The 27,793-nt window shown below is 33.8% G+C and overlaps 1 protein-coding gene across 1 annotated transcript; it reads left to right on the top strand.

Annotated features, from left to right (window-relative positions):
- Positions 1-307: 307 nt before the first annotated feature.
- LOC105322122 (A disintegrin and metalloproteinase with thrombospondin motifs 18) lies at positions 308-27,793 on the top strand. Its single transcript, XM_011420662.4, has 24 exons — positions 308-921; positions 12,515-12,572; positions 14,482-14,828; positions 16,839-17,004; positions 17,907-18,163; positions 18,307-18,390; positions 18,548-18,707; positions 18,882-18,987; positions 19,598-19,735; positions 20,107-20,260; positions 20,472-20,567; positions 20,835-20,983; positions 21,177-21,240; positions 21,364-21,475; positions 21,747-21,874; positions 22,348-22,471; positions 22,657-22,901; positions 23,161-23,302; positions 23,421-23,547; positions 23,647-23,854; positions 24,077-24,262; positions 24,699-24,905; positions 25,233-25,380; positions 26,060-27,793. Exons 1-24 carry the CDS (start codon positions 871-873, stop codon positions 26,170-26,172), a joined length of 3,570 nt encoding a protein of 1,189 aa, XP_011418964.2. The 5' UTR covers positions 308-870; the 3' UTR covers positions 26,173-27,793.

Below are 27,793 nucleotides of genomic sequence, written 5' to 3'. Positions count from 1 at the left end.
TTGTAAAGATTTTCAAATTGTATTTTTGAATTTAGGGAAATAATTTATTTAATGAATTGTGCACCAATTAAATCTTTTGATGAAAGTTTTAAAAGAATCTATTTTGTATTTATAAACGTGAAAGAAAAAAACACTTCAGAATAATATTCTGTTCAAGCTAAAGTGCTACCAGTATAAGATCAAGGAATATTAAGTTACTGTAAATTGATCTTTATCATGGTGTCACAAAATATCTCGCCTAACCTTATTTTAGGTAATGCCACTGAATATACACATGCATATATAAATACAATCACCCCTCTAAACTGACAGCAATAATAGTGTAGGTAGATTGTGAGGATCTTCTGCTTCATAAACATCAATTCTGTAATCCACGAGTCTTTACCATTCAGCTATAACTATTTATTGTTAATGTTACTCAAGCAAAACACTGGTTAGAAAACAGGTATACACAGTGTGCCATGTTTGTGTGGAGTTCTAGCCACAAGTAGTTTTGTCAATGAAGACGATTTAATAGCACCTTGTTACCCCTCGGCAGACTAGACTTATTCTTCAGATGGTCACTCATTCCGACAGTGGACAGACCATGAATCGAATTAAATTTAGGAACTTTTTATTGCTCAATTTCAATTAAGTTTTGCAACTTTATTTATCTGTGCAAAAAAGAAAAAAAAAGTTTTGCTGGACTTTTTCAGTGAGTAATTTGCACTTTTATCGAACTAACTTTTCCTTCAAAATGCAGATTTTTTGACATGGTGAACTTGATGAGAAGAATTCCAGTGTTTTTATCCTGCAGTGTGATATAATTAGGAAGTGATTGTATAATTAATGATACAGTGAAAAGTACTGGAGACTACTGCAATAATTAGAATGTGTTGGATGACTCTTTTTCCAGCTGGGCTTATCCATTCCATCCAAATGGTAAAGCAATATTTATTTAAATTATTTGCATTACTTCTGTGCATAGAGGTCTACAAAAAATTTCATTCATAATTGCTTAATTATATATTTGTTGTGTCGGTGATAATGTGTTTTTTATTGGGGCAGTGATGTAAATGGGCATAAAAAAAATTAATTGCCGCTAATTTGTTTACATATTATGAAGTTTATGCAGAATTACAATACATGACTCTAAGGTAGCTGCATACCGTCCGTGTTAAGAAGGAGAAAATTCATCAATAGATAAATTCTCTCTGCAAAAGGAAACCAGAAACTTAGCTGAGTTCAACATTATTAAGTTGTGTGTATAGTGTCTTAATGGGTGACAGGGCTTATGTTAGCTTGAGTGTCAGAATGATCAAATTTATTTTCTGTAGCATTATGTAAGGATGATTTAGCAGCACAATTAAAATTTTTTGATGCAGTATCAAGATTTTTTTAGGAGACTCTAAAATGTGAAGATAAAGCGATGGTTTTCATAGAGGTTCAGTACTGAGATACTTCAGAAATTTTGATACTTGCATACATATCAGGGAGAGATTTTTTAGTTAGGAAACTGAAACCTTGGGCTATATAATGATAAGAAACTGTGTAAGAGAAAGAGATAAAGGTGTGAATGAAATTGTACTGGTCTTATATTACCTCCAGTTTATCTGAACTTTTTTTGTATATATACTGTAGTGAAAGTTGTATACATTTACTTTATTAATCTGATGCTGAGAAATGGAAGAAGACCAAAGGCTATTTCTTTGGAAGCCAATTATCGCCTGGTCAGTCCTTGAAAAAAGTACATGAATATACACTGAGTCTAAGTGTTGCTGATTAGTTTAAAAGGCGGGATAGAAGGAAGGGGTTGGTACAATTGGTGACATTTCTCCTGTAATTAATGTGGCTTCTTGTCCAGATGGTCATTATATTGAAGTTCTGCTTTTCATGAGATTTTGGTTGATTCCGGAGAAAGGCTGTATACATTTTCAGATGGGGATATCTAGGTGGCTGGCACCGCGTCTCCCGTTCACCTAGGCTTAATCCACTGAAAGGGCCCTCATTATTTGAACATTAGATACCAAAAGAGATAATGACCTTAAAGATGACTACCTTCCAAAGAATACAATTCTAATGATTTTCAATCAGATAAGTTACTATTGTTATTATGATTTCTAACTACCAATACTGAAGATCTGGCCACAGGTCATTTTACTCTTCTATAGATGGTTTTCATCTCGAGCATGATTTCAGGAAAGTTCACTGTTTAGAAACCAGTTACCAAGTGTTTGATTTTAACAGTAAATGGTTTCCTGTAGTGACTAAGATTGATGGGGTAAAAAAAAAAGTGAAATCCTCTGGCCAAAATAAAGTCATCCACTGTGACAATATTAATTATGAATCATTAATCTTGCGTTCTCAAGCAAATGATTCAAGACATTAAGGTCTTTAAAGCTTTATTTGAAAATTAATCGACCCTAAATAAAAAATGGAATATGGGTTGAAAGTGCCGATTTTGTAACTTTACCTTAATCCCATTCTCAGTGCGATAAGACTTTGTTGGTTTGATGTCTTAAGAATTGAGAAGTGTGTATTAAAAAAAGTTATACATCTATACAATCATTGTAAAGACAACTTTTTACATGTTAAAAACCATTAAGGGTGTCTGAGCATTATGTTTCTTCAATGTCTGAAAAGTATATGTACATTTTTTTTTTTTTTTTTAATAATCGTTTTGGAATTTTTAAGCGTATTGTGTATTGAAAATGACCTATTTAACACAATTTTTGAAGGAAATATTTTGGAGATATATCATTTTAAATATAATCATTACCAGTGGGGGGAATATGTAGAATATAGGAATTATCTGTGACTGATTGAATTCTGACAATGAGCGTCACTTCAAAGCGACTGATTAGATTTAAGGCTGACATTTGTGTAAGTTTTTTTTCAGTGTGGTTATTGTGTGATAGGGAAATATGTACACATCTTAATGAACTACTAATTACGTGCTCGGCGGTAACTTGTAACTCATCGACATATTTGACCTTTCATAATCGTATCATTTCACTTAGAAATGCTTTCAAAAGCTTCAATTTTGTCGTTTGAACTAAGTAAACTTTCAGGCAAGTGTATTCTGAGGATTTCACTGTCAGTGGGAGAAAACGGATGAAATTGCTAATTTGAGATGTTTCTTCCCCCAAGTACCAGTATAACCCTTTCTGGGGTACACAGGTTTATCTTGATCAAAATTTTTTGAAGAAAGAAGTGTCATTGCAGGGTATGAAATAATTTTATAAGATTTCATGTATTATTTACTGTTCGTAATTGTCAAGATTTGTTATGAAAGAGTTCTGATTCTGTCATTTTGAAAAGGAACTCGGCAGCCAAGGCTTCACTTTACCACATTTATAACATGCCTTAGAAAGTTGACATTTTATGAAAGTGCACATTTTAAATATTTGTATTGAAAACTAAAAAAAATAATTTAAAAAAATATTAATCATTTAAATGCTTAGATAGCCAGATTTAAAAGTTGTAAAAGTTTTTTACTTAATGAGATAAATGATGAATTATCTAGGATTTCCTGCATGGTATTAGATTGAGGACCAGTATCAGTAAATCATTTCAACGCATTTAGTGCAGAGTTTCTTTAACAACTGTCAGCAATATATACAACTTTTCTTAAACCCAGCACCTTGATCTGTGAAAATCAAATATTACTGGGTCATAAAGTGAAAAAGTGCAAAATCTTAGATTTTATTAAAGGGAGATAAATCAATGTGAAGAGGTGACAGTACTTGGTCATAAAATTAATTCATTTTTGCTTTGATTGTATAGAATATATGGATTTAATTAATGAGGGTTAAGTTTTGAATTACTTTATTTACTGGTTTCTTACCTGTCTATAGTTAAAAAAATGTTTTTAATGAATGGTGTGTAAAAAGTACCTCCGTTTTTATTAGTGCATGTTTATGAAAAATATTTGACAGGAAATGCACATTAGATAAAAGTATCAAGTATTTTTGTTGTTGTGTATTTTATTATAAGCTTTATGTATATCTAGAGTTTATATTTGTTTTGTTAGAAAGCATAAAACTTGACGCGACACAGAGGAGATAAGGGTTTAATGGGATATTGAATACAGTCATACTTGCAGAACCCAGAAAACCTCGCTATACAAATCATTATGTAAATTTGTGGTTGAGCTAAGTTTCCTTTTAATGCTGAAATTTGTGAATGAAAACTAGTTTCTTGGTAGTAGGAGTAACTTATTGTTGAACAAAAATTTAAGATTGATTATTATTTAATCTGGGATGGTACTAGCAAACAAATGTATACCCCGGCCGGTATATATAAATAAAATAATGTGAAACTATCAGGTGGACTGTAAAAATGCAAAAAAAAAAGATATGTCATTGAAAACGTCTTCTTATAGCAGATAGTTAGTAAAAGAAATGAAAATAATGTTACTGCCTTGGTAATTTTAAAATGTTCGTTTCATAAGTAAGCAAAAGGAGTGTTAAATTTTTTGACGGTGATTAAAGGAAAACTCATGTTTTTAACACCATTACTGACAACTAACTTTAAGATTGGTTTAAAAGGCTGGATTTCAATTTCTTTCATTGGATGAACTATGGTATATGCTATACATGATGAAAGAGAGTTTTAAAGCTGCAATGGTACGTGTATGTATCTTCGTTTAAAGTTTGTGTAATATTTTATGAATGGTGTTTGTAAAACGTGAAGATTTTGTTGTGCTCCGTGGATAGAATTTTTAAAAAATATGGTTGTAAATATGTAAAATTGTGATTAATTTGCATGCACAGCTGGGCTATAATGTTTTCAGTTCACTCTGGCATAAGCATCTTTTTATTTTGTTTCATCCACTGGAAAAAAGTAGTTCACGGATATTATATATGTGTCATATATATAATGATATTAAGTACGTAAAACTGCAGGATTGTAATTTCAAACGTAACATGACACTTCCCGATAGATAAATGATATATGTACGGGGGTTCTAAATGCTATGTATTGTTGCTTTGCTTCTTCAGTGAGGAGATACGTTTCTTGGTTCGATGATCAAAACGAAGATTTTGTATAAGTGTCGCAGTGGTTGGCAAACAAATCGTTTTCAATCAACTTTGTTGATTTTATTTATGCACAGAAATTTAGGAATACAGATCAGCTTATTATGCTAACCTTGTGTCTGAGTGATGACTAACAAGAGATCCTCTGTTGATGAATTGGGAAGACACTGAATACAATTTTACGGGTTTTTGGGGTCTTTTTTTCTGAATTTAAACCCCAATTTCATTCATGAATCCTCTATGAGGTATGAATCATTTACTGGTTGTATTTTATTGGATAAGTCTATCAAAGATTTAGAGTAAATACACTCAGTGAAAATTAATGGTATAATTGTGGCCTTTGAAACCCCACCAAAACCTTCAATTAAAGGCTCTTTCAATTGCTGGAAATGTCAACCAAACTAGATTAAAAGAGGTTATGATTATTCATACTAAATTTCTTGTGATATCATCTGCTGAAGACTCTAGAAAAGAAAATTAGCATACACCCTAGTAAAAAAAAGAAGTGCACATTAGCCTACTTTTATATCAGGTGTAAATTGTATATATCTTAAGAAATCGGTATTGTAAGCGCGTACATCTTTGCTTCTTTGAAGGTATTGGGTTCCTTGTCATAGCACTTTGCTACCTTTTAGACACAACTGGGGAAAAAACCAGACAAACAACACAAGTTGTCAATGGTTCTGAAATTTCAGACCTCTATGATGTGTAGGATGTTTATAGAGACGTGAACTAACTTTGCAATGAATGGTTCCGCCAGTAATGAAAGTTGGCTTTTAATTATGGCTATTTTGATAGCAGATGTTATTAGAATAAGTAATACACTGTCTTACTTTCTTTGGCTTATTTGGGGTCATACTTATATTCATTTTAAGGTAGTTTCTACATATACATGATATATGTACAACTTCTTATAACTGATGAACAGAACATTAACTGACTTTTAACGTAGCATCCATTTTAATTAATCAGGATTGTGTGTCAGTTATGATGAATTGAGATTCATTTTAAACTAGATGTAGCAATAAATATTTTATAATGTTACATGTATTGTTCTTGTGTTTAGTGTCATTTATTGGTTGACATCTCATATCTCCGCTTGTTACCAATGTCACAAGTTTCTTAGTAAATTTTTGACATGTATATATATACAAAAAAGTATGAAATTAATCACATTTTGGATAAAAATAGGCTTGCTTTGTTGCCAGAGAATTTTTCTAAACATTTTATTATATGTGTTAATGTATGCAAAGCATTTGATTTTTAATTTTATTTGATATTGATATCTTAATAAGACAAAAGAAAATATTTTCGGAATGCAGTCATTGGTATGAATTTTTTATTTCCAATTTAAGTGTTCTAGATTTTAAAAACTGATTTCAATACATCAATTTTTCCGTCAAATATACTTTTTAGACTAAAGAAAATTGGTGTAGGTATATGTGTACTCATTTTTTTCCGTTTGTTTTATTCATATACATTAAATGTCACCTTTATTGATCTTAATCAAGCAAATGAGTATTCCATATAAGATTGGTTTTTTCCAAATTATGCATAACCCAGACTACATCGTATCAGACAGTCATCACTTCATTCATAAAAATCGTGACCGTGCGGAAAGCTTGACGTACAAATACACTTTAAAAAATCAGAGCTGTGTTGGATCATATATATGTTTTCAAGGACTTGCATTAAGATTTCAAATATTTAGTATAGAGTCTTAGTATCTGCGGTCGAGAGTGAATTCAATTGAAATACCATTAACCCCATTTAAGTATTTACCTATACTCTGATGGGCCGGCTTTAGATGGAGAAAAACAAATATTGACGCCATGAGAATTTAATTGGCAGAAATCTGTTATTAAGAATTGGCATATTGAGCTATATTTGATTATAAAAAATGCTAGTGCATGGTACTTAGGATTCCCATATAGAGTCTTTAATTAATTGTTTACTGCCAAGTATTAAAAGGTCATAAAACTCTGCATAACTGTGAAGAGAAAATAAATGTCTTTACTTTTGGCCCTCTTTCATATATTATTCCAAATCTACAGGTCTGCAGTCCCTGTGTTTGCAAAGTTTATCCGTTTGATTGATATAATGTCCAATTTCTATGTCTTGTTCCAAAAAGTCAATATTTGCTATCTTTCAATGGTATTTCATTCTGCAGAATATAGGTCAAACTCAATGACTCATGTGTAAGTTTTGAACTAGCGAAAACCCTCAAATCTAGAATCAATTAAGGCTATATAAATCAAACTTTACAACTATCCCACTTGTTAACACCCCTTTTGTGTATTTTTGAACACACACATATATTTGTATTTATTTGGAATGAGATTCCTTCTGTCATAAAGGAGAAAGTTGAAGGTCAAAGTTGGGTCATGACCTTAATGTTAAGGTAGTAATTTATTAAACAAATTGTCACTTATGACTGTTTCTTAAGAAAATCCTGCATTCAATAATTATCAGTACCATGCGAAATTTTGCGGATTTTTAATCTTTTTGAGAAAGGCTGCGAGAATGATTTTATTAGATCAGGTTTTTTGGACCTAAATCCTAATTATTCCAAAGGAAACAAGATAGGAAGGCAAACATTCACTTGTAATAGAAGCAAGAAATAGATTTTCGATTTGTTTTGAAGACTACAAACGTTTTGACCTCTAAGGTCAGATCATGAGTATCAACGAAGTTTTTATTTTACCATTTGATATCAGTATTACTTGATCTAATAAGAGGAGGTTGGCATATATTGAATTGTAACAAACTGAAATTTAAGTTTAAGGGCAATCTGTGTTTCTAAATGCTGAACCCTTGCTTATATCTTGAGGTCACTAGTAGCAATGTCTGGTGTCCTGATTTTGGAGAGACGGAGATTGTAGCGTGCCTAATTATATATTGTACATCACAAATCCGCACATTATGGGGAAGGATTTATTTAGTGAGGCGAAGACTTCACCTTTTGTTTTGTGAATAATAAATGTTCTCCATCTGCGTTATTTACTGGGTGTGAGGAATAAAGGCCACATTCACGCAATTTGTTTTGGGGTGTGCATGAGGTTTTAAAAAGGTGACGTGATCTTTCAACCGATTTGCATCAATGCAAAGTAGCATAATCCAGTAAGTGAAAGGTGTGCGGTAGGGTGCGCAGCCAAATTCACTGCGGTTTGTGACATTGGCTTGCAAAGGTCAATGGACTGAATAAAAGCTTGTAAACATGCCGATAACCAATTAATTATTCCAGCGGAGGAGGTGTATATAGTAATACTTGAGTGATTTTTTTCTTGGCAGGTTCAGTGGTTAACGCTTGATGACTAAATAACCAATGTTATTGCATTAGTACTCCCACTAGCTGGTAAATTTGGTGCATTGATTAGTTGCATATGATGTTCAGAGAGTGTAGACAAAAAAAACACTAAAACCTTGAATTAGATTGACACTTCAAGGAGAAGGAAAGGAATATTGACACTTGCTAAACATATTTGTCAACCAAGAAGTTTAGAATTTCCCCCAAAGAACACACCCAGGTGAATAATATGACTAAATAAAGTAATTAAACTGTATCTTGAAAATCATGTAAATGGAGTATAGTGTTGCTGTTTTCTGGCTAGATTGAGTAATCCTAAAGACTTGCAGAGATCAAAAGTCTCGCAAATCCTCCCATTTATCTTGAATATCTGTTCCTCCAGTCTTCCCTCTTGGATCTCATGTTTTTGACCTTTAAAGGAAAACTTGATAGTGGGAGAGAGAAATGGTTGATGAAACGATGTAACATATTTGATGACATTGAAATGAGGCGTTTGAATTTAGCTATGACCTCAGTATGACTTTCCCTGGTCCCTCAATAGCTACTGCTTCAATGACGATTTTGACATGAATCAAAGCTTCTATAATTCCATTCCTGCTGGGACACTTTTTGTGATATGTTTCATTCAAAAGAATTGAAAAGTTCATTCTTCATATGGGTTTTTTCCCCACAAGCTTACATTTATTACCCTTTGCACAGTTTGGTGTGAATTACTGCCCCTTCTTTAATTTTGTGAACAGAATGTGCAAATTGCAATTAGCTGTCTCTTCCTAATCTTCTTCTTCTTCAACTATCAATGACATATACACACGTATGTCATTAGTTTATAAGCAAGCCATTTTAATAGAATTGCATGGATTTACTTTTTCCTTTTAACATTGTAATCATACAGACACCCTTTGTAAAGTATGGCTCCAAACAGTATAATATTCACAATAGGAAGGAGGATAAGGTTTAAATTCATCTCTTCTTGTACATGTATCTATATACATATACAATGTCCAGAAGAAGAGAAGATCAAGAGTATAGACAAAGACTCTTAAAAGATCAATCATTCAAAATCTTGCATTGTATTTTGTACATGTAAATCATTAAATGTCACTAAATAGCTTTCTTCCTTTTCCCTTGTAAGTACTCAGGATTGGTTATAAAAATGTCAAACAGTTTCTTTCATTAAAAAAGCAAGCAGATTAGGAGAGGCTGTGAGACTAATGGCGCTTCTACACTCCCTTTGGAGAGCATTTACAGTGAACTGTCTCACATTATTGTTTTGACCCAAACAAATATAAATCTCAATATCTGCTTCCTTTAATTTGCTATGGAAATTGAAGTACTAATGTATCAACATTCCTATAATGGTATCATACATGTACATGTATTATGGGCAAGTTGTTCATCCATCGTTTATTTTTAAATTACTAATTCTTTCAACAACAAATATTACCTAGCCCTGGTTATACATGCATTTTGAAAATTTTTCTCATAAGATAATCTAATGCACACTTAAATGACACCTAAATCCCCAGCTTAGGAAAGTACAGCTCCAACATGAATTAATCTTTGAATGAAATCTGTGTGAATCCTTGGATGTTTAACCCTTATTTTACCTTTGCTGCCAAAATAACGGGGAAAAGAAGGACCATGGCCACACAATAATTTGACTAATATACCAAGGTTGCTCCGAATTGTTGAATAATATAATGAAGTATTCCTAGTCCCGGGATTATGTGGTGATTTCTTGAAGGAGTGTTATCTGTTGAACCTCATTCAAAAATCAAAAAGAGGCTTGTCAACAACAGGAGAATGCACATTCTATCTCTGGTCGCAAAACTTCTTAATTCATAAATACGACAAGGGGGAATCTTTTTCTCATTTTAATATTAAATGCAGCTTTATTAAACTTAATCTGAGGGAGGATCCCAAGGAACACAACTTTAAGACGACTTATTACGAAGATTTAAAAGTATCTATCGTAACGTCAATTTGGATAAGTGCTAATCTCTGGTGAAATGTCGCCATAAACAAGGATTAACCACTTTTCTCCCAGATTGTATTTTGTGACACAATTTATGGGTCATAACCAGCATCTTTACCTATATTGTAGCTGTTAATTGTAAAATGTAGGTGTATCTTCCCACTTTTCATTCAAAAATTGCTTTCCCTATGATTGAGAATTAGGAAGGCAATAAAGATAATTCTGTTCATTTCAGATAAAAATCACAATTATACACTGTCAGTCTGTGGACGTAAATGCTGTCTAACTTAGTTGTTTTGTATTTATAAGAACCATTGAATTTGTAATTTCTTTTACTAAGAATTAGCACTCAGTTAAGTCCTATTGTGAAAGGTGTACAAGTTATGATAGCATATCCTTATGCATAAACCCATTCCGGGTGACTTAATAAACTCTTAAGAGGTCAGACATAATGTCCACTTTACACAAAGTACAATTAATGTTAGCAAGCAGAAAATGGAGAGCATGTTTGTGTTTGGAATATAGAGTTTATTTTGAATTGATTATTATCTTTGGAAATTCAGACATAAGGACTAAATATTGAATGTAAACACTGAGTTTAAAGACCTTATGAATGGTGTAGAGTTGTGGACAGCAATTCAGTTAATAAGATAAAAAGAAATGGTTTATGCTTAAGTTGCATGATGGGAACTTTGTCCTATCTTGTTGAAAGCTAATCTGTTTCTTTATCTGTTATCAAATGAATGGTTAGTCATATTTTGGGCAAAACTTCATATGAATGAAATTCCTTGATGATCAGAAGTTAAATTGATAGCAGGACTATACCTTTAACAGGCCAGATTTTGATACAAGATTTTGTACTTTTGGGGAGCTTGTCCATTGAAGTATTGTGGGGCAAAGTCTTAAACTGATGGCTATTTGGACTGCTCTGGTTAAAAGTACAGAAAATGTTGGGAAATGATGAGGTGTTGATTATGTATGAGATGCAACATCATTAAATACATTTTCTGCTTAAATTGACCAGAAAAGATCTTTTGACTGTGAAGGTAAAAAAGGTCTTTTGACTACGAATAATAGATAACAATCAAAGAGAGGCCTCCAATGTGGATACATGTATATAAATACATCAGTATTAGCGGCGGTGTCACATAGATGGCTCCAGTTACAGACGTTTGTCACCAGTCCAAGAACCAGCTATTTAAAAAACATCTCTCGTTGTTAGAATTTCATTCATAAAGACCAGCGAGAAACTTGAACGATAGGCTTGGTGTGTCGGGTAGCATATTTACGATGAGGGAAGTTGGGTAGAGAAAAGATACACATCTCATTGGCTACACCAATCCCGTGGCATCCATTACACTTTTTTGCGATCTCTGAATGTAGCCCAATTTTATAAAAGGGATTTCCTTCATGCGACAAGCAATAAAAACGCACGTTTTAATAAATTGCTGTGACATTATCAATGGGATTGAACAGCACATCCATTACACATGTCCCGCAATCATTAATTTATTTTTGGTAATAAATAAATCTTATCCAAGGAACTGACATATATAAAGTAGACTACGGAATCTACTGTAAGGTAAACTCTAGGGGAATGGTTGATGGCATTAATTTGCATAACACAATGGCTAGGGCTTACTAAGTTTATATTAATTTGACATTTTTGATGACCAGTGTCGCAGCCACAAATTAAGTTCTCATTTCCTATTTGAGCAAGGTTACTCTGTGAATAGTCTTCATTGACGTCAGTGTTAACTCTTTTAAACAAAAAAACTGATGTACTGATACATTTATAGTATATTTATATATATACATGTACATGTATTATGTATTGCCAAATAAACTTTATAGTGATTATAGTAAGTTTAATTGTTATATGGATGTCATTATGTTTGAGTCACCTTAATTTAATTTCATCACAACCAGATCTTTCTGTTAACTTTTATCAGCGTGTTCTTTCTGATTAATGAAAACTTTTTTTGAAGTTGGGGATTCTCAACCAATCTTTAGACCAACTTGATTTATAAACATTCTTGGACTTGAATCATACATGATTGGGAGAGGGCAATAATTATATCTGTGGAGAGGGCAATTTAATTTTTTAGAACTTGCGGACAATCTTATTGTACAAGATTGCAATAAAATATGTTCAAATCAAACCATGCATGAGATTCAGGATGAAGCTTACATGGTGTATTGTTTATTTTGCAGGTGGTGCTTTACTTCATTTTTGTGACATCATCAGAATTCCAGAGGGATGACACTGCAGGTATGACATCATTATTGTAAGAAGGTTGTCTTTAACAGAAATGTACGATCTTCAGTAAATTAATCTTGTGAAGGATTAATTTTAACCAAAGCACTTTAATTTTGACCTTTAATGTTCATTACTTTTCCTTTTAAGTGCGAGGCATGCAGTATATTGATAATATCAAGCATGCAAACATTATAAATGATATTTAAACAATGTGAGAGGTCTGTTATTTCATAGAAAATCATATTTAGTTATCTTAGGAACACATGGCAGGAATACCATCATAACTCCAAATTTGAAATGTCACTGTGGTTTTTACTATGTTTAAAGTTTTGGTTACTCACCGTATTTTCATGAAATTAAAACCATCGATTTTTTTTATGTTAATATTGTACATGTTGCATTAACAAGAAAATCTATAAATTTGACACCATGACTATGGAATTAAACTTGTTTACAATATTAATTTCATGTATGTGGGGAAAAAAATATTTGAAAAATAGACCTTATGATTGGTTCTTTGGTACCTTAAATATGATCATAGCAGCACAATAAACATTCTAATATGACATATCTATTAACTTAACCAGAACTGCACTTCTTGGTAAAATATGACTGCTTTTCTGAAGATTAGGGATAGGTGATGTCCCAACATGAAGTGGTTACATCCATAAATCACCAGTTGAAAGTAAGAGAACCAGTATCTGGGCAACTGATATACATTTTGACACCTCCTCGCTCTGGGTTCTCAATGGAAAGTTGTTCAGAACCTCTGGAGAACCCTGCATTCTACTCAATAAAACTCCCAGACCCAGAAATTACTGGGTAGTGATTTACTGGCATGAAAATGAACTCCCTGTGACATTTTTTTACTGCCGCAATAATTTAAGTTTTTGTCTGGACACCTGTTTTATTGCCTTAGACGATTATTACGACCAATAAAAATGTATTCATGTAACATTATTTCAATGATTCTTAATGCTGTTCTTCTAATTTTTATTTGCTCAACGTAATTTCTGTTGTGCATGAATTTAAAGCCACAGCTTACAGGCTCTTGAAAAGAATACAGTGTATATTCTATTTGTTCTATTTTTACCATGCTCCCTACTTTCATTGACTAGCTTTATTTATATTAAAAAATAAGGATTGTTACACAATTTTCAAATAATTGTTAGTACGAATCCTTTCTTGTAGACTTTTTGTGTATCTAGGTACAAATATCCCTGTTGACATTTTTATTTATCTCCCCTGTTCTTTTATGAACATGTCATTCATAAGAACGTCGGATCTTTGATGGCTGTATAATTGTACCAGAGTGCATAAATCATCATAAAAACCCATTATAATGTAAAGAGCTACAAAGATCATGAGAAATGTTTTGACCCCTGATTTATTCTCTGCAAATCAAAAAAGAATTAAGAAGTGATTCTACAATAGACCTTTTTGTCCTGTGAATACCCACTGCCACGATTGTTTTTAAATTCTTTATTCGCTGAAGTCAGTCTCAGCATGAGGGAAACTTGACTCGGTTGTCAATGATTGAATTGCCTGACACCAGCCAAGATCTTGATGTTTTGTTAATCCATAGGTGACAATCTCTTTAGTGATCCTTTCTATTCTTCGTGGGGTGACTGTTTGAGCAACCCTGTGGGAGAAGGGAGTGGAGTGGCCACTTGCTTCAGTACCTATTGACTGAAATGTTATAATTTTCCTTTGGCAAGAAAAGACCAATGGAAACCAAAGAATAGTGCCTTTAAATTTTAACACTTGCTTTTGTACATCTTGATGTTGCAATTATGAACATTAATTCTCTGTTATATCAAAATATAGACATTTTAAAAGTGGTAATTTTTTTTTACTAGATTTGTTCTGTTTGAAACATTGGTTATGAAAAGAAACCATTTGATTTTTTTATTTTTTGTAGGCTTTGAAATTGTACATCCTGTTCTCTCAGACATCTCAGGAAACACTGTATCACATGCTCAATTACATGGCAACCGATTCAAAAGAGACTCTGCAAGGACAGACACATTATACCTTAACATCACCGGTCAAGGCCAAGCATTTGAAATTCATCTTAACGAAAATCGCAACCTTTTAGCCCCAGGCTTCAAAGTTTATCATCGGAAAAGAAGCAAAGATTCTGCAGAAGTGGTGGAGACTGTAGAATCTTCATCTGGCGGTCCTTACCATCAGAGCACCACCTGCCACTACTCGGGGAGAGAGAGGTCTCGGGGAGGGAGAGCGGCTCTATCCTTGTGTGACGGACTGGTCAGTATGATTTATATACCGGTAGTATAAATTTCAGTATAATTTCACAGTTACACAGCTTGGATATCTCTGAACTCAGTATTATGCATTTGCCAGCGGATTTATTTATATATGTATTATGGTCAAAGATTTATGACTGCATACAATTTACATGTGTGCTTGTAAGCATGAATGAGATGGGCAATATGGTCATATTCAAATGCATTATCTACAAACAGAATGCTGCTACTGTGTAATATGCAGGCATAATGCATATGTAGATGTATTTTTATAATTGCTTGGAAAAAATCAAGAGCATACTGTCAAATATGCATGCAAAGAGTTTAATAAAAGAAAATGGGAGTGACACAGTCACTTTTGGATAATGTGAGATGCAATTTTTTTAAAGTAATTTGTTTTCTGGATATGGACAATTATTGTAAGAAGAAATTCCACTTTTCCACATGACCAAATTTTGGGAGGTGCCATTTCGTATGAAGTGATCTTTTCACATCAGTAATGAGCTGTATGTCTTTGATAAGATTCAGAAAACTTTGAAGAACCCATGTATTTAACATGTAGAAGATCCATCAAAAGCAGGTACAAAATTTACCTCTTATTTCCTTCTTATCAACGCATTCAAGGTGTAAAACTTGGTTCAGTGCAACCTCATGTTTTAAAGCTTAAATTTTAAAATTTGATTTTTTTGGTTGTTTTTTCATTGAAATGATAGGAAACTTCCTGTTTTTTTAAGCAAATATCAGTATAAAGGTATATTATGAGTATAAAAGGGTCAAGCACAGTTGTAGTGATGATAAAATTCCTTGTGACACTTTTGACTGGTAAATAATGGAGGCACTCCAAGGTAATTATGGGTTTGTGGGAGTGCAAGAGTTTAGAACACGTACCTTCTTCAAGGTTATTGGCAAATACAAACAAGAGGAAAGATCCAGATAAATGATCCATCATTTGACAATTATAACACATACAGTAAATTAAGTATAGGAGTCAGAATAGTGCGTCATTATTAATTACAGATAAGTTTAATTTAAGCCTGACTATGTTTTGAGCACTATAAAACGTTTTTTAGTTATTATTTCTGAAGTCGGGCAATTTTTTTTTGGGGGGGGGGGGTGAAATCCTAAAGTTTGGCAAATCAAAAATAAGAGTTTGACAGAAAGTTTTATATTTTTTCCTGTATATTTAATATACATGTAACAGACGCATGGATTGGCAAACCAGGCTGACCTCAGATAAGGCAGGCATTTCTAGAGGGAACATTAATGTCTCGCAGGTCTGTGTTCTGTCTTGTTAGAATTCAGAGTCTGGTGTCATATTCAATACAGGGGGACAAGTTGCGGTATCCTATGACACACTGATATATCTAAGGGCCGTTTGAAATGGTCAGACTTTTATAGGGCAAGGTGTCAACTGTCACAGCTTTTAAAGAGAGGCTTCTGTGAAGAGGCCCGTTTGACAGGACTCGGCTGGTTGTTATGAAATTTCCATTTTGTATGAATTCCTGATGGACAATTTATATCAACTATTACATTTGATTGGGTAGTCCATTTTAAAAGTGCACACAATTTTATAAAGGAATTCAAAACAAAATAGATTATGTATTTAGTTTGTTACACTAAGTAAGAAACTTACTTCCAAAATTAAAAGGTTCCTCTGAAAAGTAAATTCAATATTTGTGCCTGGTAGTATTTATTTTCTATACTAGCTGGTACATTGTAATGAAAAGGTTACGAGTGATCAATTGCATATGATATATCTTATTTGATAACTTCATCACCAAAATAACCTGTTACAAAGTCACTTTAAGTGATGTGGTTACTTCGTGATTGATTGATTACTGTTGTATGTCATTTCAAGAATCTTTTACTCTAAGTCAAACAAAGTGAAGTATTGGAAGCAATTAATGTTTAGACTGTCAATGTTTGTCTCAAAGTGGTATTATAAGAACTATTAATAATAGAAGAGTGAATGTATTGCTTGCAGTGTTAAGACTATAAATCTCTCTTTCAGAATGGTATTATCAGAATAGCAGAGGAGGACTACATTATAGAGCCCTACAAACAACACAGAGTTAGGCCATCATTTGACCCCCTCTCAGGGCCCCACAAACTTTACAGGAGATCCACCCTAAACACCAAACAGACCCAATTCTGTGGCAAAGCAAAGAGGCGAAGAGGCAAGTTCACCCTAGCTGAATGCTTGTCTCACATCAGAGCCAGAGATTACAATGTTTAGAGCATAGAATAAGAAAGGAATAAGTAGTGGACTCTCTTCCTGCCACCCCTTTGCACATTATTAGGACAGTTTGGAAATATAAGACTCAGATATAGAAAATCTGCTAGATTTTCAGGAAAAAAGCAATGACAAAAGATTTTGTGCCCCTGTTGATCATATACACGGGGAGAAAATCAAATTACAGTGAAAAATAAACTTGCACTAAAAGTTTTATGAACTTTTCAGCATGACTCATTTTATACTCGCATATACAAATATTTTATTCTATTATAATCAAAATGCTATTTGTCATTAATTCAGGCATCAAAAACACAATTTCTCATATTGTGCTTAAATTTTTTACTAGAGCAAAGAAGGAGCTTGATTGATTAGAAAATGCACAAACAGCATGCTTGATGGTCCTTAAATATTTGTGGTTAATGAAAACAATCCTAAATGTGAAGTAAAAGATCATTTATAAAATAAATGAAATGACCCAAGTTTTATATAGTCTAACCTTGTCTATTTTTCTTTTATCTTTGCATCTGCAATGCACCAGGGCTTTTAAAAAAATTACAATAACAGAACAATAAAAGTAAAGATTTAGATTTCTTTGCATGTATTGTCAGTGTTGTATATTTAGCAAAGAATATGAGAATTGATGGTTTTCTTTTTTTTTTTTCATTTTAATTAGAGAATCTTTTGTTTTCTAGCAAATTTAAAATAAATAAACTTGCTGTGGAATCCCGATTACTCTGACAACTTTGCATTGTGTCAGACTGTTTCTTGTCAAATAAAACATGTTAACAAGACAGGGTAAAGGGAGGTTTATGTAATTTTAACGCTGTGGTCCTCAAATTTCAGACAAGAGAAGCACATCACTTGTAGACACTGACAATGACTTCAAAGTGTCAGAGAAAACTCTCACTCAGACTGAGACGAAGGAATCTTCCAAAGAAGAGGAGGAGGAAGAAGAGGAGCCCTTATGGAAGAAGTACCAGAGAGCGATCACAGAACACGAGGAGTGGACCGTGGAAACTCTGGTGGTGGTGGACAAAATCATGTACTACAAGCATGGCAAAGACAACATCACCACATTCACTCTTACTCTCTTCAATATGGTAAAACACCAATATTATATAAGAAGTTGGATTTACCGATACCGATATATTAGATGTACAAAATGTATGTTTGTAATTAGTCCTGAGTACAGGTACCCTGTTGGAAAAAATATAGATTGTTTTTTTCTCTCTTTGTATAACAGGTGTCAGAACTGTTCACTGATCCCAGTCTCGGAGATAACTTGAATATTGTTCTAGTTGGGCTCATTGTATTAGAAGGAGATGAGGTAGGTGTATAGATAGTGTTCATTGGAGATAAAGTAGATTGTAGGTGTACATAACAACTGTAGATCTGTAAGGGATGTTTGCAGCTACAAATTTCTGAAGAGAACTCTTTTAGACTTAAAGTTGAGTTTATTTTAATTCTTCTGTTTTTTTGCTTAGCCGGGTCTGTCCATAGGATACCATGCAGACAACACTCTGAACAGCTTCTGTTCCTGGCAGTCGGTGCTGGTGGGGGCCAATGGACGACAGCATGACCATGCCATTCTGCTGACTGGCCTTGATCTCTGCTCCTACAAGAACGCCCCCTGTGATACACTGGGTAAGGGGCAGTAATCGGGGTTACAGTTCATAGAATATGTTAAGTAAACAAAATCTCTTAAACCAGGAACAGTAAGACAGTTTGATGAGTAGTGATAATTCTTCATTTCTTGAAATGTACATTTAATGTACAAGGTATTTTAAAGTGTGTTTTAATTTTGAGTGCCATTGGCAGGTTTTGCTCCGATTGAGGGTATGTGCAACAGAATCCGCAGCTGTACCATCAATGAAGACACGGGACTATCGACTGCATTCACCATAGCTCACGAAATGGGTCACAAGTAAGCAATGTGTGATATCTGGCTGCTGTCAACATTTCTCACCTGATAGCATTACATGTTTCTCCAGTTCCTTTACTAACCAACCATCACGTCCAGACATAAGGAGACTCGACTAATTAAGTTTCACATGCAATGTATTTTTCATAATGTTAAACTCCAGCTCATATGGCCACTAGGGTTATGAAACCTTTGTCTCCCCAATTTAATGCAACTGTACACCTTGCATTATTCCAACAATTTGATAAAGAGACTAGAATTCTGTGTTAATGTACAACTGACATTTATTGGATGACTTGTCCTTTTTTCCTGTAAACTATTATCCAGCCTCTATTCTTCATTGAAATTGTTTCCAATCTGTTAATCTCACAGCAACACACAAAACAAAATCTTGTCTCTTGTAATTGAGTAAGTGATATATTTTGTGAACTGAGATGTGTCAAATTCTGAAGTTTACCTTGAAAATGATACTATTTAATTCTCCCTATTCAATTCCTTTTTTAAAATATACCTATCTGATGAAAAAAATATACTAGTTGATGTATGATTATTTGATAACATTTATATACATTTTGACACATTTTTAACGCATTGAATTATGATGCATTTTTAGCTTTGGAATGTTTCATGATGGAGAAGGAAACCATTGTACTAAGACAACAGGTACCCTGATGTCCCCTACCCTAGTCAGCAAAGAGGGGCAGTTTCACTGGTCTCTGTGCAGTAAAACCTACCTGATGAAATTCATGAAGTAAGCTCATCTTGTTGGATGTGGATATAGTTACACACCTGCAAAAACAGTGATTCAGAAATAATCTTTCATTCAAGAGAACTAAAAATCTTATAAAGTTATATCTGCTCTTGATAAGGTGTGCAAAAATTTGTATTATTCTAGGCTTGAATTCAAGACCCTTCGATTTAAAAAACAACACTTCACTAACAGAGCTAAAGGGTTTACTTACTAGCTAGTAGGAGAACCGCAGTACTAGATACACACAGTCATATAGATTTCCATTTAATATAATTATAGTATATTAAGGTTTCAACGATGTATATCATGTCCTACACATACACATACAATGTACTGAGCTAAATCTTACTTTAGGTATTCATGTCTTGTAGTACCCCGCAAGCCCAATGCCTGGCTGACCGACCCACAAAAGTAGCAGAACTTCAGTTCCCCAACAAGTTGCCAGGTGAACTCTATGATGCAGACATCCAGTGTAAATGGCAGTTTGGACGGCATGCTCAACTCTGTACTTATGACTTTGGTAAAGTGAGTCTTTTTCTGAAACATCTAAAATTTATTTATCATACAATGTTTGTGTTTTTTTGTTTACTTTACTTTCATGATTATATTATTGGTTATCCATTCAAGACAAATTTTAGATGGATTATACATGTAAAAACTTTTGCAAATCAGAGTGATTTAGTCTTTATGTTGTGTATTTCATATTTTTAACTAACTACCGTAGGTTGTATTTTAGGATATTTGTAAGTCCTTGTGGTGCTTCAGAGGAAAGAAGAGATGTGAAACCAAGTTTTTACCAGCAGCAGAAGGAACCTCTTGTGGCTATGGAAAGGTAAAGATAGGAAAAATGGACACAGACCTTACTCTATTTTAGCACTTATTTTGAAATTGCATGATATTCAGAAGGCAAAGTTCTGGAAATCTACTTATATGAAATCCCAGCACTTGTAAAAACAGTTTTGTAATAAGAACATTGGTTTTTATAAGGTTAAATTGTATTTAATTGTAATAAGTAATTGATACAACATTTATATAAATAGATACAGCACTCCAGTACTTGATAAATCTACATATACTTAGGTTGCATATGTTGTTATAGTGGTGTAGAAGTGGAGAGTGTGTGGAGTTCGGACAGAACGGACCATCCCCGATTGATGGCAGCTGGTCCACGTGGACACATTGGACAGACTGCAGTCGTACCTGTGGGGGCGGGGTCACTACCAGGGAGAGGCAGTGCAATAAACCACTGTGAGTACCAATTTAAAAAATTAGGAAAATTGAACAAGGTTCAGCATCACCTTTACGATAAGTGCACCTGTGTTTGTAATAAGTGCACTTGTGTTTAAAAAATGTGCATTCTTAAAATTTAGATCACGTTATGGGTAAAAAGTTTTCTGAATTGAGATTTGCACTGAGAATTCCAAGCCCTTTTTGTTTTCAGACCACAATATGGAGGCAGTGCCTGTGAAGGGGAAGCAAAGGTCCGAAAGATGTGCAACTTTGAGGTTAGATTTATATTCAATATGGATTTTTAATGTCATTGTTTGTACAGACTACATACTTACTAGTCTATTTGTTGACATCATTATTGAAATCGGGAATAGATTGTGTGTATTGGTATTCTGTAGCCATGTACTGAAGGAGAAGAAGACTTTCACAAGAAGCAGTGTCACTCGTACAACGAAAAACCATTCCGAGGCTGGCTGCTTGACTGGAGGCCTAACGATAAGCTTTACAAAGGTATCACACATATTGTACGGTAGTGTAATGCAGGGATTTTGTAATAATAGACTTATTGAATAAATTGTGAATTATTGAAAAAAAAACAATTTAACAAAATATTTAAATTGTCATCTTGTGATGTACTTTATCTAAAGTATAACTTTTGATGTAGTGAGGTACCTTAACTGTGGATTAATATAAATTTTCCTGATTAAACTTAAAGTTATGCACATGTTTTATATGTCTAAGAGATTTATATATAACTAAGTATATTTATGGTTTATTGTAGCACAAGAACCCTGCATATTGTATTGCATGGCAGAGACCAGTAGTTACGTATTCACTATAAAACACACAGCAACTGATGGGATGAAGTGTAGGGGAGACAAAGATATCTGTGTGGAGGGAACTTGTCAGGTATAGGAGTTAGAGAGAGAGACAGACAGACAGACTAGCCATTAGGGCTTCTTTGCTGATACCGATACAATCATGCTGCAATAAACTGTATTTAAAACAAGTCTGGACTAATTGTTCTTCCTAAGAATAAATTAAATTTGCATAATTATCAATTAAATACGTTCAAACTAAGCAAAGGAGTTTAACAGGCTTCTGTAATATAACAAGGAATCTAAAACTAACGTTTTCCCTAAGAGATGGGCTTTTAGGCTTTCATGTTCTTTTCATTGTCCCTTTAAAAATTTTTACAATCAATTTATTAATTTTTTAAAACAAAGATGTATGTGAATATAAACATTAAAATCCTTTTGTGTAAAATGATGAGAGAGAGAGAGAGAGAGAGGAGAGAGAGAGAGAGGTGAAATATTTTTTTGAAAATTTTGAGTGATGTAATATATGAATTTGAATTGATCATGAATCAATCTTTTTTACAGCCAATAGGATGTGATATGATGGTTGGCTCAACAGCAGAAAATGATCAGTGTGGAGTGTGTAAGGGAGATAACTCGACCTGTCGGATAATTCAGGGAGAATATACTGAACAACCAAACCATGACAGTAAGGACAATTTGAACGTTATAATAGTAAATTTAAGGATTTTGAGATATCAAATGAATATAGAATTGATAGTTCTATTAATTCTGTGTCCTTCATCTGTGTTTGAGGTTGAGAAAAGGCAATGTCTATGTAATTTGTTTTATAACTTACTTCAGGATAAATATTCATAACTTTTTAAATTCCAGCTTATTTTCCTGTTGCTGTGATTCCTAAAACAGCCACATCAATAAAAATCTCTGAGAAAAACTTATCCTCAAACTATCTGGCCATCAGAGACATCTATGGAAATTACTATCTCAATGGTCAACAGCAAGTGGCCTGGCCCGGGGAGTACATGCTAGGTGGCGCCCAGTTTACATATACAAGGCCCTATAATGAGCCAGAAACGTTGGAAAGCATGGGACCATTGAAAGAGGACATTGTCTTGGAGGTAAGATTTAACACTATATCTATATTAAGGTGAATGTGATTTTTGAAGAAATCAGAATGATGTCATTATATTAAATAAATGGATATCACAAATATAATTGCACTTATATTTCATTAAAAGTGAAAATTTCTGTAAGATGATCAAAATGCTGGTTATTATTTTCCCTTTTCCAGAAAAAGATCACAATATTTGCTTTGATAACAATTTTTTTTTAAAGTGGAAATATCTGTTGAATAATCAAGATGCTGTTTGATTTTAGATCCTTGTCCAGGACAAGAATCCTGGCATCCAGTATAAGTACGCCATTCCTCACCTGGTCTCTCCATTCAGGAGCCACACTCCTCCAGACAACTACACTTGGAGTCTGTCGGAGTCTGCATGTACCGATCCTTGTGCTGGAGGTAGAGTCTATCTAGAAATACAGATACACTCATAAAGATCTCTAAAATCTAACACATGTTCTTTGTGTAAATGACTAATTAACATTTTGGGAAGTTAAGGATTGATTTATTTTGATAGGTACCATGAATGTAACTGTCAGATGTTTGAAGAACCTTAAAGAAGAAGTGAATGAAACCCAGTGTGATCTTTCCAAAAAGCCACAAACTGGTAAACTTCCCTGCAATGAGGATGCTTGTCCTCCAAGGTATATTTTGTTGCTAACTTGTTTTATTTACTAATAGGTCTTTTTAAGGGCTCTAGCAAGAGCGAGATAAGCAATTAACAAGTTTGTTCAACATTTCAGATGGGTCCCAGCAGAGTGGAACTCCTGTTCCAAGACTTGTGGCAGAGGAAAGCAGAGAAGAAAGATCTTATGTCGCCAAAGAATCTCCAAGACTCTCGATAAAAAAATCAAGAAGTCTAACTGCAAGAGTTTGCCAAAGCCCGCCCGTACGAGACGATGCAACATGAAAGAATGTCCACCTGTTTGGAGAGCTGGAAAATGGAACAAGGTAGGATCAGTGGAACATTTAAGAGTACTTTGGTTGAATAATTCAAGCTGAGGTAGGATTGAAATTTCCGTTTTTTCTTTTGATTTGTGCTCTTACAGTTTAGTTACTGGTACACAATATTTTTAGATATTAAAGTTAAGAATGGTATCATTTGATATTAATGTTTAGTAGTGTACAAATTTTCAAAGCTCTAAGTTTGTAAAATGAATTCTCTTCTTGCAGTGCTCTGTTAGTTGTGGAACTGGCACACAGGCAAGGAAAGTCTTCTGTAAAAGCAAAGGAAAGAAAGGCAAGAAGCACCCAGATGAAATGTGCAGTGGACCCAAACCCTCCATTGTCCGTCCCTGCAAACGATCCCTGTGTCCCCAAGACTCCAACTTTGAGTGGCACCTTTCTTCATGGGGACCAGTAAGTAATTATCATCATATTTGATCGTATAAACATGATCATATAAAAATCATTATGATTCCTTTATACTAGGGCGTGTACTAAGGATCAGTTTGATTATGGGTCTTCTAGTTCCTAGCTTTAAAAGTAAATTTAATGTAATGTTCACCTGATCAGAATTGGGTGTGTTACATGTATGTTTGTTCTCTTCATTGTGATCATATAAACATTAGTTTGGCACAGAAAATCTGTTGTGCTTCATGAAATAAAGGATAAAGGGAAAGTCTTTGTAGTTTTATGAGATAATAGCCATTAGTTTCAATTTTTGACATAAAACCCAATCAATATGTTATTATTGAATTTTGAAGCTTCTAATAGATTACACTAGGAACATTTGTACATATATTCACTTTGTGACTTTACATTTATTTAAATATTTTGTAAACTTTTGTTCTAGTGCTCCCATTCTTGTGGACCAGGTGTCAGACAGAGGTATCTGGTGTGTAAGAGAGTTGATTATCGGGGAAACGCCATCGCCACGCGAGATAAATACTGCGAGAAGTCGGCACGGCCAAAAGTCTCCACAGAGGAGTCCTGTAAACTGATGGTCTGTCCACACAAAGTGATTGACAGGCCAAAGTGGAAGGTCTCACCCTGGTCACAGGTAAGTGGAACCTCCACAATATTAATACAAGTAGTAACAAGATAAAAATGCATCAATTCATAAAAGGGAGGTGTGCCCAGCTGGATTTGTTTGGTAATACTACTTCTGCCATACATGGTTAGGAGAAACGTTATAACATTTTGTTCTGGTCTGTATGACAGTATCTCATGTATATCTTGGTATTACATGTATCATGTTTTGTTTACCAGGTCATTTAATTTAACAAACAATAATATTGCAGGATAAAATCAGTTTGTTATTGATGAGTCCAATGTCTCTAAGCTTCTAGACATTTTAAGTTTAGTATCAACCATTTTGTAATTGCAGTGTTCAGCATCCTGTGGTGAAGGTCAGAAGAGTCGAGACATAACATGTGTGGACGACACGGGTCAGAGGACACTAGGATGTGACCTTGAGAACCGGCCAGCTACCTCCCAGCTCTGTGATAATGGTGCTTGTCCCACTAATAGTAGTGGTGAGTATGGATGGTGTTTGCAAAAAAATACAATATACATACTGTGGAATCATTAGAATTTTTGGTGGCTCAATTTTTCGTGGTATTTTTTAGTAGCCCTCCCCTATGAATTTACATTTTAAACGAAAAACTGAAAACCAACGCATCCATGAAATTACATCCTTTTGGATAAGCAAAAAACCCACAATTCACGAAAAAATGGCCCCCACTAATTGAAATGATTCCACCGTAATTCATATTTGGTATTGTATGCTACTGGAACTTTTCAAATTGTTAAAAAAAAATTGATGTGCATTAAAAAGTTTACATTTCACCATTTCACAAATTTTGTGACATGAAAATTACTACAATGTTGACATACATTATTAAATGAAAGTCATGTAGTAAAATGAGGATAATATGATTGATCTGACACAACTCATTAGAATCTAGTTGGAAGTACATAATCAATTTTGCTTAACAGAATTCATGTGAGAGGAGCATTCACTTTTTTTTTGTGAAATTCACAAAATCATATCAAATGCTCTTTTAAAATATGAAATTCACTCCATGTGTAGTTTCTAGTTTCCTAAGAATAACTGCTGTCATCTTATGACTGCAAATTTTGACACAAAACATTTGTTAAAGAAGCTTCGTAGTCTGTTCAGAAAATTGTACAGTACATGTTTTGTCTTTGCAGCTACAGACTGCTTCGACCGATACACCTGGTGCCATCTTGTTCCACAGCACAAAGTCTGCGACCATGAGTTCTACGGCACTCATTGTTGTCTATCTTGCAAAGGACACCGGTGATGCTTGATCTGATGTTCAACAACAACCATACAATTTTTACTGTGATAAGAAAACCTTTATGTGTTCCTCTTCCCCTTCACAGTCACTTGGAGGTTCAATGGAGAAGGCCAGTGGAAATATGTCCCAAGTCTTCTGTCCTCCACAACCCGACAAGCTGTCCGCGACACTGCTGGTTTTGTGGTTCGCTTTCTGCTGATCCAGGTCATACACAATGTCCCCAACACAATTTTTGACATTATTTTCAAGGAAAGCAATGAATGCAAGTTTCTGATACTGCAGGCGATGTGTTACCGCAATAGGAAGCTGAAGCATGAATAGTGAGAGGGAAATGGTTAAGTTACTTTAACAAGGAACTCCATATGAACCCTATCTTGATTCTTTGTTTGTTTACAACAAGCCAAGTTATTCCTGGGTGTGATGTTATCATTCCATAAATGTAGTCTCTGTGCAAATTTAACATTATACGCAAAGACCTCTCCTTCCAGTTGTTTGACAGTCATTCCATTCACTATTTACAAGGTCTTCAATTATATCCAGATATATAGAGTATATTTTAGTTAACAAATTGTTGATATTTATTGATGTGTTTGTGTCAGTTTGCCAGTACCTCCTAATATATTCCCTATTCCATTACTTCATTCCAAAAACCCAGGACTCAGTTCGTCATTCCAGACATTTTCAGTCATAATTATTTATTTGAAATACTGATTACATATCACAAATTTTTTTATTTCTCATATTACTGCACTTTAATTTGTATCAATCTCAAAGTTTGTTTACTCACAGTCATCGAATATCATACAAGTCCTTTTATGCTTATGAACCCATCCCAAACACTCCTCTATAATGTTGTGTGTTTTGCCTTATTATCCCAAACTCTATTGATTTATGCAGCATTAGAAATGGCCCTATTGTTAAGTTTTTGTAAATATTATTTTTTACTTTTTCTTACATGCTTTGTTATATGTATTTTGGGATTTTTTTTATATTTGATGATTTTGTTACTATTGTTATGTGTGCAAAGGAACTAAACAATTATTGTTTTTTTTTAACAGGTAGGTATCTTTGCATTGATATTTGCTTCAAACCCAAACCATACATTAAAATTTTTTCACAAATACTGCTCAGGCAATATTCATAGAGTAATTGAATAACCAAAAGAAAAAAAAAGGAAATCTACTGGTAGATTACAACTATTTGACTGTGGACGATTTCTTACCAATTGTGTGTTTGGGCATCACTTACTTCTAAAACAAATGCATGTTTGTTTTGATCTAATATACAGCAAATTTTATGGTAGGATCGAGTTAACTGGTTGGAGAAATGCAAAACTGGATGTAATTATCTTTATCTTAAGCAACAAAGATAGACTTTGGTTTTTAGTAGTCTTTTAAATATCACATAATTTTACTGCAGCATACTAGATGCATAATTTAAAGAAAAACTTAACAATGTCTCAGAGTCTCAGAAGGAATGTTTGCGCCTTTTTCTTCCTTTTTCTACCTTTCTATTTTGACCTGGAATAGTCTTATTTTCATTTTCACTCATATGAACCTACAAAATGAAAATTTTATGTTTGTTGGCATATTCTAAAGTGAATAGAAATCGGGGGGGGGGGGGG

Source organism: Magallana gigas, chromosome 3 (genome assembly GCF_963853765.1).
Source record: "Magallana gigas chromosome 3, xbMagGiga1.1, whole genome shotgun sequence".
Classification (NCBI taxonomy): Eukaryota; Metazoa; Mollusca; class Bivalvia; order Ostreida; family Ostreidae; genus Magallana; species Magallana gigas.
Note: the sequence above shows the minus strand (reverse complement) of the source record. Positions and strands in the feature narration are given on the sequence as shown.